This window comes from Xyrauchen texanus, chromosome 44 (genome assembly GCF_025860055.1).
Source record: "Xyrauchen texanus isolate HMW12.3.18 chromosome 44, RBS_HiC_50CHRs, whole genome shotgun sequence".
Taxonomy (NCBI): Eukaryota; Metazoa; Chordata; class Actinopteri; order Cypriniformes; family Catostomidae; genus Xyrauchen; species Xyrauchen texanus.
In genome coordinates, this window is record NC_068319.1 from 8135577 (window position 1) to 8147906 (window position 12330).

The 12330-nt window shown below is 37.8% G+C and overlaps 1 protein-coding gene across 1 annotated transcript; it reads right to left on the bottom strand.

Moving 5' to 3' along the window:
- On the bottom strand, positions 1–11072 carry acer3 (alkaline ceramidase 3). The gene is made up of 11 exons (XM_052117446.1): positions 10925–11072; positions 8776–8886; positions 7198–7250; positions 6955–7007; positions 6618–6699; positions 6132–6167; positions 5227–5285; positions 5039–5140; positions 4840–4944; positions 2384–2429; positions 1–2284 (listed from the first exon to the last, which is right to left on the bottom strand). The coding sequence occupies exons 1-11, from the start codon at positions 11025–11027 to the stop codon at positions 2231–2233; spliced, it is 804 nt and encodes a 267-aa protein (XP_051973406.1). The 5' UTR covers positions 11028–11072; the 3' UTR covers positions 1–2230.
- Between the last annotated feature and the right edge of the window lie 1258 nt (positions 11073–12330).

Consider the following 12330-nt stretch of genomic DNA (forward strand, 5'->3'; position numbering starts at 1 on the left):
AAATAAAAATTTTCACAAAACACACATACAGTAAATCATTACATAGCCATTACAGGACATAGGTATTGTATTCCATATATATATATATATATATATATATATATATATATATATATTCAAACTATTTCTGCAGAAAGAACAGCATCATTGGATTTAGGCATAGAAATTGCATTGGCAGTGGCATGTTTGCTGTTTGAACTCTTAGCAAGAAGTTTAAGCTGACCTCATTATTTTGCATATTAGTTAGGTATATGGGATGCATTGTGTACTTTACACAAATTCATCATTTGATATAATAAACATCCAGACAATATGGAATAAACATCCGTTTAATATAAGGCACCCTCAGTGGTACAAGCCCCCCACTCCAAACTAGCAGCAGCACTTTAACTAGAACAGAAATTCATATAGAAATCTGTCAGGGTTCTGTCTGTTTTTAGTCCTGTTTTTGCCTTTCTGTCTGTGCATGCTTGCATTCTGGTTTTGTTTGGTTAGATTATGTGCCATGTGTTTCTTTACCCTGCCTGCAAGTTTGCTTCCTGGCCACACCCCTTTGTAGTCCTCATTTGTTTATGGTCCCCACCTGTTCCCCATTACCCCTTATGTAGTTTCCCCATTCCTGCCTTGTTTACTATGTTAATTTGCTGAATTATATTCTGATATTACCTGTCTCAACGTATTCAGTCTTGTTTCCTGTTTGGGTGGTTTTGCTTGTGGGTTTTTGTATTTCCGTTTTTTTGCATTCTTCTTTTATTTATTATCCCAGCCCTGCATTTGACTCATTATCTTTCTTGTTACCTGACAGAAATCTTGAACAGAAATTGTGTACCTCACATCTCGCTCGCTTGCTACAAATAGAGATAACTGTGTTCTCATTGAACCATAGGAATGTGGCACAATACTGTACATAAAAACAAATGGCAAATCAATGTTAATATACAACTTCATTCAAAACCATGACACTGTCCCTTTTTCTGACAGTTTGCACAGTGGCAGTTCAAGTAGTCAATATTTGAACACTGCTACATCAAACCAAAGAGGAGAGGAGTGTAAAATTGATCTCTAGATTATTAAACATTCTCTTACTCATAATAACAAGTTTAATTTAATTAAATGAATTTATTCTTAACCAAGCAACACCAATTAAAACATTTGAGAATCTTGCTACCTCAGCAGCTCAGTTAATTTGCACACATGATATCTCCTTCATAAAATTACAAAAACATATTCCCGTTAACACTTTCTTCATAATCTCAACCATTTTCCCACACTGTAAAATAAACAAAAATAATACCATTGCATATTGATGACATGATGACATAAGGGTCACACTTAACCATGGTGTTCATATTACAATGTAATTACAATGCAATTACTGAGAAGTAATTTATGAACAAGACGAACTTTAGATTGTGGAGTTGTTTGTGACTACTGTTAATTAACCCTGCTGTAATTAATTATATTAATGTGTAATTTATGTAACATGGACACTTACTGTATGTAACATGCTACTAAATGTTATAGAGGAAAACAGGACATAAAACACACGGTATCTCAGAAAACATGCAATAAAATTACCATATGTCATTAACATTACCTCATGTATCACATGGCCAAATGTTCTGGTGGTTTTCCAGGATGAAATGAGGAAAAACAAGGATCACACTCTTGTCCAAATACATTAACTCCCTTTAAATCGGTTGTAATCTGAAGTATACATATAATGAAGTATAATCTCACCATTTTAGTGTTGACACATTCAGTTCATGTAGCCTACAGTAGTGCTATTTTATATGTAAAATATTTGATGTGGTAAAGTTGTTAAACTAACCATCAAAAATGTATCTAAACCATAATGCTCTCACATAATTTATTCCAAAAATTTACCAGCTGGGTCCAAATTCTATTGTTGGCCACAATTTTTGGCTTCATTCCTACTAATTAGACCCTCAGATTTATAGGACAATTATCTAATTGTTGCATTGTGCAAGACCACTACAAACCGCTCACTTAATCTATAATAACAATAATAACAATAGTAATAAACTTTCCTTCATTTGGCAGCTTTCTCACAAATATACTTGGCAAATGGCGCTGGAAGGGGAACGAGGGAATGGGGGAACCAAACCAACAGCCGCTGGTAACTTCCTGTTGCCACTGAAGTTCATTGGCTGGACCTCTTTCTGCATGAGGTCTGTGATTTGTCCATCTTCCTCCTCTCTTTTCCCTTTCAACTCGCCTTCTGAGATTCAACGTGCAGCATGGGCCAAATGCCACATAAAAACTAAACACATGATAAAAATAATAATTAAATAAACGGATCAAAAGATTGAATTCACAATGTGACATCTAAAAAAAGGAAATCAAATGCAAATGCACTCACCTTCACTTTTGGTCTGTGCTTGAGGTAGGTTGACCGAATCTGAAGGCTATGGCAAAAAACAAAAATAATAATAATATTAATAATGATAATTATTATTTGTTTCCATACAAGTGGTAACCTGCACCTTTAACCTTACGAAACTATTTCTACTTCATCTAATACTTAAAATATAGTTCAGACATGACAACTCTCACAAAGATTCAGCATGTTAATGTGGGTATAACATATTGATAGAATATTGTTCTTGATAAACTAGATATGCTACACTGCTGCAGAACAAGTATGGAGACTTGTTATTAATAGAACATACACAGACATACTGTGTTAATATGTGGACATTCTGATGCAGCTGCACAATTACATAAACACAAGACATGCTGCATCAAGCATGTATGACATCCTGATACACAATCAGATATTAATAAATTAATAAAGACAAGTGGAGATCTAGACAAGTGGAGCTGGGGAGGTGGAGGGTTTAGAGCAGGGGTGTCAAGTGTAACCCAAACTCATTTTGGGTCACAGGCCTGATTGGTCCAAGTGATACTTCTTGGGGGCAAAGTTTATATTTATAAATTATACATACTGTGTGTGTGTGTGTGTGTGTGTGTGTGTGTGTGTGTGTGTGTGTGTGTGTGTGTGTGTGTGTGTGTGTGTGTGTGTGTGTGTGTGTGTATGTGTGAGCGTGTATTTATCACTTTGTGGGACCAAATGTCCCCATAAGGATAGTAAAACCCGACATTTTTGACCTTGTGGGGACATTTTGTCGGTCCCCATGAGGAAAACAGCTTATAAATCATAATAAATTATGTTTTTTGAAAATGTAAAAATGCAGAAAGTTTTCTGTGAGGTTTAGGTTTAGGGGTAGGGTTAGGTTTAGGGGATAGAATATAAAGTTTGTACAGTATAAAAACCATTATGTCTATGGAAAGTCCCCATAAAACATGGAAACACAACATGTGTGTGTGTGTGTGTGTGTGTGTGTGTGTGTGTGTGTGTGTGTGTGTGTGTGTGTGTGTGTGTGTGTGTGTGTGTGTGTGTGCATGTGCTTGCAGTATATTTATTAAAATTATGAATTATCTTTAACAAAATTTTATCATCTTTTATCATATTTGATCAACTTTGCACACAAAACTTTTAGAAATGACTGAGAGCAACTTGCAGAAAATCATGTATTCATTCAGCCTCTCAGAGTAATTCAGTAAGTTCATTCACTGAAGGATTCCTCAAACTGATTCAAAAAGAGAACTCCTGAGCTGGTGAATCACTGTTTAAAAGTACCGGCTAATAAGAGTCATGTAGTCATGAATTGGACAAAACCAGTCACCGTGTTTGTTTTTGAGTACAGCCAGCGAACACAATGCAATAGAAAGGCATGCTGTATTGGTGTTATTTCACAGTGCATGGTTTTTTTATGTCACCATATTCAATTCAGTCTGCAATCTCATAACATGGGTAAAATATAATTTCGGTTTAAATTGGGTTTAGTGATGCTGGTAGATCAGCAGTGGAGCAAAGGAAAATTGGAGCAGGAAAATAGAAAGATGTTGTTATAATACCACAGTTTAACAGATTTTCAAAACAATCACAAAGTGTAATATGATATTTGTAAGACATGAAATACAAACATCTGCTGTAAGCCACAAATAAAACTAAAAAATTATTTTTTACCTTGGACCGTTCTCTAACAAATGTGCCATTGCTAACTGCTCTGTGAGTTTGCTTGTGTGAATAATCCAACATTATATCTTAGAGGTCCAGAACAAAATATGCAATCCTGAAAATCCTCAGAAATATATGTTATTGACTATCAATGATAAATCACCACACAAAGGGGAGGATCTCAGCATTCCAATGACACCTAGATTGAGCTTCTAGTCCACTCAGACCCCGAGATATTTGGTCGAAAATAATTGGTGGTGGTGCATGAACTGAAAATTAGATTTCAGATCGGCATTTTGTGATGGAAGATAATAGAGGAAATAACATTTTTGTAGTACATGCTGCCATCTAGTAGAATAAAATAAGACTATTTGGTGGGAGATGGAGTGAACAGACTACATGCTTACAAATTTAGGACAACATGTAGGGGGTTCTGAAAAAAATTAGACAAAGTTTCTCCACCGTATGAGTAAATGGTGATCTTCTATATTTGAGTGAGAAAAATTGCTGGAGGCAGCCCAAAAATGCTCCAGAGCAGAAGATGTTAGCATATCACATGTGAGCGAGCTGATTGGCTAACAGATATCAAGTTCAAAGATCCTATCAACTTCCACCATGTAGTTTTTATGCCTGAACTTAGCAATTTTTGTCAATGTAACATGATGAATCAGGTTGATTCAGTGATGTTAAATAATATTTTGGACTTGACTAAAACCAGTTAATTTAAAGGGTTTTTTAGTAAAACAAAAAATTTCAGTGTAACATTCCAAATGGCTTCATTTTAGGCTCTGTACCTGAGAAGTATGTGTAAATATGACCCCAGTCCAGTTAGGATGTGCCACCAGGCATGAAGCTGTGTAACTGCCCCAATTATAGGGGGCAGCTGTTGCCGTGAAGCTCTAAATGAGACAAAAAAAGAAACAAATATTGACCACTTGTCAACACAGTAACTCTGTTGTGACTATTTATGCGATTTCAACACAGCATATCTACCTGAGAGAGTCACAAAAGATATTATCAATGTTCCATAATAGAAATCCCAACAGAAAGACACTTAAAGATGTGAAACAGAGCCCTCTGAGCCATGGATAGACCCTGCAAAGCACACAGGTGATGTTTAATACTACAAAGCACAGGGAACACAGTTAGGACCACTCCATAATAAAACTCCATTTACTCACCATGTAACTATGAAAATTGATCGAATCACCAAGAAAGCCACTAGTATGGCATACATGACCTAGGGAAAATTATAAAACTGCTTTTAAAATGTGTATTAAACAGTACAGCACAACTATCTGATATATATCAAAATGATTGTTTGAATGGGGATCCTTTTATGAGCTTTACAGGATGTGTTGTGTTTGGATTGCTAGCTATGTTTAAAGACATCACAACAACGTGTATACAGAAGCTCATGTGCAGGGCTGGACTGGTAAGTGAAATCGGCCCTGGATTTTACATAGTAACTAGCCCAAAAGTTGAGCGGGTGTGTTCGCTGTCGTTTTCTGCATATCGCGGTGCTGTTTTGTGATCTGTTCTGCATGACGCGGCGGCTCATTTTAGCATATGGCGACCCATTCGGCCCGTTTCGCCACCGACCCACCGGTCAGCTCAGTTTTCCCGATGGCCAGTCTGCCCCTGATCGGCCCCAAAGTGAGTCCGGTATGCCAGACTACCAGTCCAGCCCTGCTCATGAGCCATGAAAAGAGGTACCCCCAACTCTCATGCCCCTACACAATAGTGACAAACAACAAACACTGCCAGAGGACACGTTTAGACACAACATTGTCTAACATGCTCGCATAGGCACTTGTAAGAGCAAACAAACCAGTAAGGTTTGATAAGACACAAAGACAAAAAATATCTATTTCTTCTAGTTGTTGTTGTTTTTGTTATTTTTATTCGAGAAATATCTATTTTTTAAATAACAGCACACGCTTATAAGAAAAAGTTTAAATACAAAAGAAACTGTAATGCTCAGATAGTTGAAAAACAAATGCATTGTCAATCAAGAGCTACCAGCATATAGAAAAATGTATAGAGTTAATCTAGAAATTTCGCTTAGAATGGAGTTAGACCTCACCTGATGAAAGACGGGCTCTTTCCACAAGAGGTAAATCTACAAAAGGCACACAAATTGAGACAAAAAATACAGAAAATTATGTATTTATTTCACAGCTCTCTGAAATACTTGATTCTGAAGCGTGGCATTCTGTGGTTAAGCATTTTTGTATAATGACATATATGACATAATAGTATAGATTTCCTACATAGCTGAGTCTCTCGTAACAAAGCACTTTTTTCTCACATTATCAAATTATTAAAACAAATGAATAGTTCATATGCATTTATTTATTTATGCATGCAATACGCAGAATTTGTACATTCAGCCGGTTCTTATCTCAAAACAAACCCCTTCAGGGTGATGATAAAAACCTATATAATAATGTATATAAGTCCTGTCCTGATCATCCTGTCAGGGGTTATTTTGTGATAATGACTGGCTGACGGTACATTATCCCTAACACATATATGTTTTAGAAAATGTAAAAAAGCAAAAAAAACTTACCACACTAACAATAATACTGAAGGCCAGCAAAAGTGTTATTGAGAAATAGTTAACTGCACGCTCTTGCTTGAAGCATTCGTATCTGTAATATTTGCATTCATGTGGACTATCAGTGCAAGACAAATTGCAATTTACCATGATACAACACTTCACAAACTATTATGGTTGTACTTGTGCAATCAATGCAAAAGATTATTGACAAAAAACTAAACATAAAACATAAAATCCATGGTAAATATCTGATCTTCTCTGTTTGTTTAGCTCATAACAAATGTTTAGAGGTTAAATGTGAAAGCATACTGTGCGACCTTTGCAGATGTGAGAAAGGTCAACTTACAGACAGTAGACAAAGACGCAACAGCTATAGATCATCGGCAGCTCATCCAGTAGCTAAAGGCAAAAGGCAATGCAGACACAACAGCATTTGTGTCTCATTTGTGTGAATTATTGCTATTGCTTTGGGCATTAACATTAGAACATTAGAAAAGTGGCTTTGTGGCTATGCAACTGAAAGTGAATATAAGCTTTTAATTTGCTACAGAACAAGCACAATAAACACTTCACAAAAAGTCAAGCTTACCTGCATTTCATACTGTAGTGTCATGTGAAAACTCCATGAACCAATGCCAACAGCTGAACCAAAGCAGAGAATACATGTGTGTCATGTGAGAAGCCATATGTATAGTTAACACTTTAGGAAAATGTGTTCACCACTTCACATTTTAAATGGTTGTTACAAATAAATGTTTAAAGGTACAAATATTCCATGTAGTATCTCAGTTACTATAGGTAAAGTTTGGCAAGACAAACTTTTATGTTAGCTTGACAGAACCTTTTAAGAATTAAGTTTGATGGTTATGGATGGTCTTTTATGAGTTTGTATTCACTGAATTTTTTTGACAGATGGAGCTTGAATTAACGAGCATTCCGTTGACTCGTCTGAACATTATGTCGATGTAACTGTGGTGGTGGGGCATGGTCTAGCACCGGCTTGTGAATGGAGAGCGAGATCGGGAGATGAGAATGGTGAGGATTAAACACACCAGTTTGAGAAGTCCCCATTTGAACTCCTGTAGGGATGTCAGCCGTGAAGCATGCTAGACGTCCTACGAGAATATTGGGAGGGACATTCGACTAGTAAGAAAGAAATCCAAATCGTTCTTGACTTGAGAGCAAAACTCTACACTTTGGGGCAGCTAATATAGGAGAATTTGCTCCAGACTCAAGAATGGAAAAGCCGACTGTATAATAGGGGCACTCTCCTACAGAAATTTGCACCGGGAGATAAAGTGCTTGTAATACTCCCCACATCGAGCTCTAAATTACTCGCCAAGTGGCAAGGGCCCTTTGAGGTCACATGCTCAGTCAGGGAACTCAACAATGAGGTTAAGTGAACGGATAGGCACAGGGAACGTCAGATATACCACCTCAACCTCCTAAAACCATGGAGAGAGGGTGTCCCTGTGATGTTGGCGATGGTGGTTCCTGAGAGGGAGGAGCTCAGACCGGAGATGAATTTAAAATCACCCCGGTCACTTGTGGAGACCACAAGTGCAAAAAGAATTGTAAAAAGAATTCTCTGACGTGTTCTCGCCTCTTCCTGGATGCACAAATCTCATAGAACACAATATCGAGACAACCCCAGGGGTAGTGGTACACAGTCGTCCCTACTGCTTACTCGAACACAAAAAAAACAGGTGGTATGGGAGGAATTAAGGACCATGCTCGATATGGGAGTAATGGAAGAATCCCACAGTGATTGGGACAGCCCGGTCGTTTTAGTGCCTAAGAGCGACGGCACAGTCTGGTTCTGTGTAGATTATAGAAAAGTCAACACAGTGTCTAAATTTGATACGTATCCAATGCCTCATATTGACGAACTGCGAATTGACAAAGGGTTATTGGCAGATCACCTTAACACCAATGGCCCGCGACAAAATTGCATTTTCCACACCGTTAAGCTTACACCAATTTGTGGCCCTTCCGTTTGGTTTGTTCGTGGCCCTGGCTACGTTTACGTGCCTTATGGACAGAGTCCTCAGACTGCACTCTGCTTACACTGCTGCCTATCTGGATGACATCATTATATACAGTAACGACTGACAGTGGCACATACAGCATCTGTCATGTATGAAAGATATACAATGTCTGTTCTTACCAGCAAGTCCTAAAAATGACCACACATAGCGTATTTCCAAGCCATCTCTACACGTCTGAATGGCTCCATAAATAGGAGGGAGGATCATTATCAGGTTACTGACTGTGTTCCCTGGAGAGAGAAAAGACAACAAGAAAACTGTTGAAACTTCAACACAAAACATTCTACATTCTACAAAGTAGGATTTCTGGAAGTAATAAAGTGTGAATGGACAATAGTTTCATGATGAGTTGTATTGCAATGAAATAGCATTTTATTTTTGGTCATAATGAGCTTCATGGACATTAAAATTGGGCAATATTTGAGCTGCACATCCAAAACTCCACTTGAATGGACATGAACAATAGTTGAGTGAACTTCATCCAAACTGGTGCCTTAGCACTACCAGCAGCTTTCACACTGCAACTGTGCCTCTTTGCTGAGTCCAAGAAAACTAAATCTATGTCAGAATGAGCTAAAAAAAAAAAAAAAAGAGTGCATGGAGGTCTTTTGTGTCTTTGTTTGGATACATGGCTTGTTATGCTGAACATGGCACATTCCTTCACAAGGCAACAGGTTCCCAGTGTACCAATAGCAAAGAGCCTGATCTGAATGGGTCCAAAATTCCTGCGGTTTCACTGTTAAAATTAAAAGATACTTGTTGCATCATCTGGGGTTGCTCAGATGCCACATTGGCAGAGCCCTCTGAAGAACCTCTTAGCACCTCAAGGAACTTCTATGTATTTCAAGTTCCCTTATTATGGGTTTAGTGAAGAAAATCAAGTCTTTATAGAGAATCTCTTTGCAGAAACTAAGACTAAAGTTTATTTGAGATCTGAAAGGGCCTATATACCCTCCTGCATTTATAACTCATTAAAGTTTATTAAACAGCCCTACTGGGGTGCTTCTAATCGCTGTCTGCAGCCAAACCTTTTGATTGTTTTGACAAATAAAACATTGAACTACGGACCAGTTCATAGCATATAAATGTGTCAATCATTGCACTTTGGCCAACTTATCAGGACATTTTGTGTACTTCAGCAAAACACATGAGAATCAATTGGCTTGCCAACTCTGTCTTTCATATACATTATAACCAGCAGACAAGCAAACCTTTTGTGCATTAGTCCCTTCATTTAAATGAGTCCTAGTTAACAAGGTTTACATTCGTAAAGCCTTGCCAGTTTTACATGTGTATTCTGTATGTAAATATTATATTGCCCTTACAAAAAAGTACTATGGTGGAACCATGGTACAGTGATGGTGGAATCACATGTTAAAACCATGGTAATAAACGATTACCATATTCAACCACCATGGTTTTAACATGGTATGGTATTTCAAAGAATACTATACGATTATCATACTACAAAGCTATGAAATAACCACGGTACTTTTTTGTCCCTGTAATACTGCATTAATAACTATGTCATGTGTGCGCATGGATTTTTATTCTTTGTTTATAACCATGTTGAACTGTCTGATTTGATTCCAGTAGATCCGACTCGAGTCTGCTCACAATTGGAAATCACACTAAAAGTCTTGTTATTGTTAATCTTGTTATTAAGGAGGAACAAAACAGGAAAGCGTCTACGTGGTGTGAAACTCTCTTTTCATTTGATACTCTTTGATTTCGCTAAAAGTTAGTATCGTCGTCACGAGCTCAATCCCACATACAGCCACACGTTGGGTTTCATTCATTTCCCTTCCTGTAATTTTTGCGATTTTCATTTGTTAATAGATTTTTCGATTTGAGTTCAACATGCACAGCAGCGGACGGGCTGGTCCCTGACCTCTATCGGCTGCCAAGTTTCAAATCGCACTATGGTACAGGTTTACCTCATTAATATGAATAAAAACTATGCTGACGTTGCTCCTTTGCATTCCGATGAACAAGGCTTGGCTTTTTAATATTAATTACGCAATGTTGACGCTGCTCCTTAAATTTCCAATGGCGAAGAACTGACTTATCAATATTAATTAGGTTACGCTGACGTTGCGTGGTTCTCGCCATATAGCAAACGCTTGCCTCGTGAATATTAAGCGCCACCCCTTCTCCATAGTATGATACGGCAATTCTTCGCTTTCTCGGTTTGACATCCGTGTTTACAATTTTACACGACCAATAAAAGCGTGTCCCGGCACAAGTGCAGCGTTCAAGCGTACTTACAGAATTCAGCGATGTAATACGATACCATATAATTCTCTTCACACCAGTCGAGAGTTGAGGTCGGTGTTCCCCAGTAGCCCGGCCTGTCCGCTGCCGGAGCCATGATGAGAGAGAGCGCGATCAGATAGGTCGGGCGTGAGGAAGGAGGAGCTGCTCGTACTATAACGGATTCCGTGCTCCTTGCAATCTGAACTGGCGTGCGTGCGAGTTACATTGCAAACAATAGTGTACTGTACCGCGATATAATGCAGTTATCGTTGCTCTCGTGCACTTGGAAAGTACAGCGTAGTATTACACTGTGTATTGTCTCTCTATTTAGACTGTGCTACCTGACCTTTAGGATGAAATTGTTTTTATTTGGCTTTTTGATACACATTCACAGTTTAGATTAATTAACAAAGTCAGCAGAGATTATATTGATTTATCTTCCTATTTAAGGTTTCCTGGGTGACCAAGTAAGGCCATGCTCAATATCACTGCACGAGAAAACAACACCCTTTCACATCCACATAATAACCAAATATAACAATAAACATTGCAGTACATACAGTAGTTAGTCACTTTGATTACACTTTGATTAACAAATATGTCCATATTTGAATGTACACGAAGTACTGATTTGTTAAGCATTATAAAATGCATCCAAGTTCATCTGTCAGCTTCTGAAACAAAGCAATTTACAACCTTACAGTATTGACATTTACAAATTATATGTATTAACTTTCAGGAAGACATACTGTGCAAAAACAAGTCATACAAGCAAATACAATCCCTTTTTTTATGTAGGTTGAAGGTAAAATATCCAGATGTGTAGTGAAAAGCATTCTTTTCAATGTGTCTGACCAACGTGTTATTCAGTTCTCAGTGTACGTTCTCCAGAAAAATCCAGATTGCAGTGATTTTTGCTTAAGCATAGTCTATTGTAAGTAAACCTTGATGCCGTTTTAGTTGTGGCCACTAGATGTCGCCACATACAGAGACTGTTTAGCCTCATATTAAAGTGATAGTTCACCCTAAAATGAAAATTCTCTCCTCATTTACACACCCTCATGTCATACCAGATGTGTAGGACTTTCGATCTTCTGATGAACACAAACAAAGATTTTTAGAAGAATAGTTCTGCTCTGTAGGTCCATACATTGCAAGTGAATATATCCTAAAAGGTTGAAGCAACAAAAAAAGCACATAAAGGCAAAAAAAAAAAAAAGCAATGCATAAGACTCCAGTGGTTAAATCTATATTTGCAGAAGCGATATGATATGTGTGGGTGAGAAACAGATTCATATTTAAGGCCCTGTTCCAAATGGCACCCCAAGCCCTTGTGGTCGTCCTCTGAGTTCAGACTTTGATGACGTAAGCGAGACCATTGGGGCGCTAGTCAGCAAGTCCATGAGGGTGCATGAGTG

What these genes read in the sequence shown, in the direction of transcription:
- acer3 (XM_052117446.1), bottom strand. Translation starts at nt 11,027, where the DNA reads ATGGCTCCGGCAGCGGACAGGCCGGGCTACTGGGGAACACCGACCTCA. An exon ending in CACTACAGTATGAAATGCAG is followed by an intron (nt 7,008 to 7,197) that starts GTAAGCTTGACT and finishes TTTTGCCTTTAG; the next exon opens with CTACTGGATGAGCTGCCGAT. An exon ending in AGCACAGACCAAAAGTGAAG is followed by an intron (nt 2,285 to 2,383) that starts GTGAGTGCATTT and finishes TCATGTGTTTAG; the next exon opens with TTTTTATGTGGCATTTGGCC.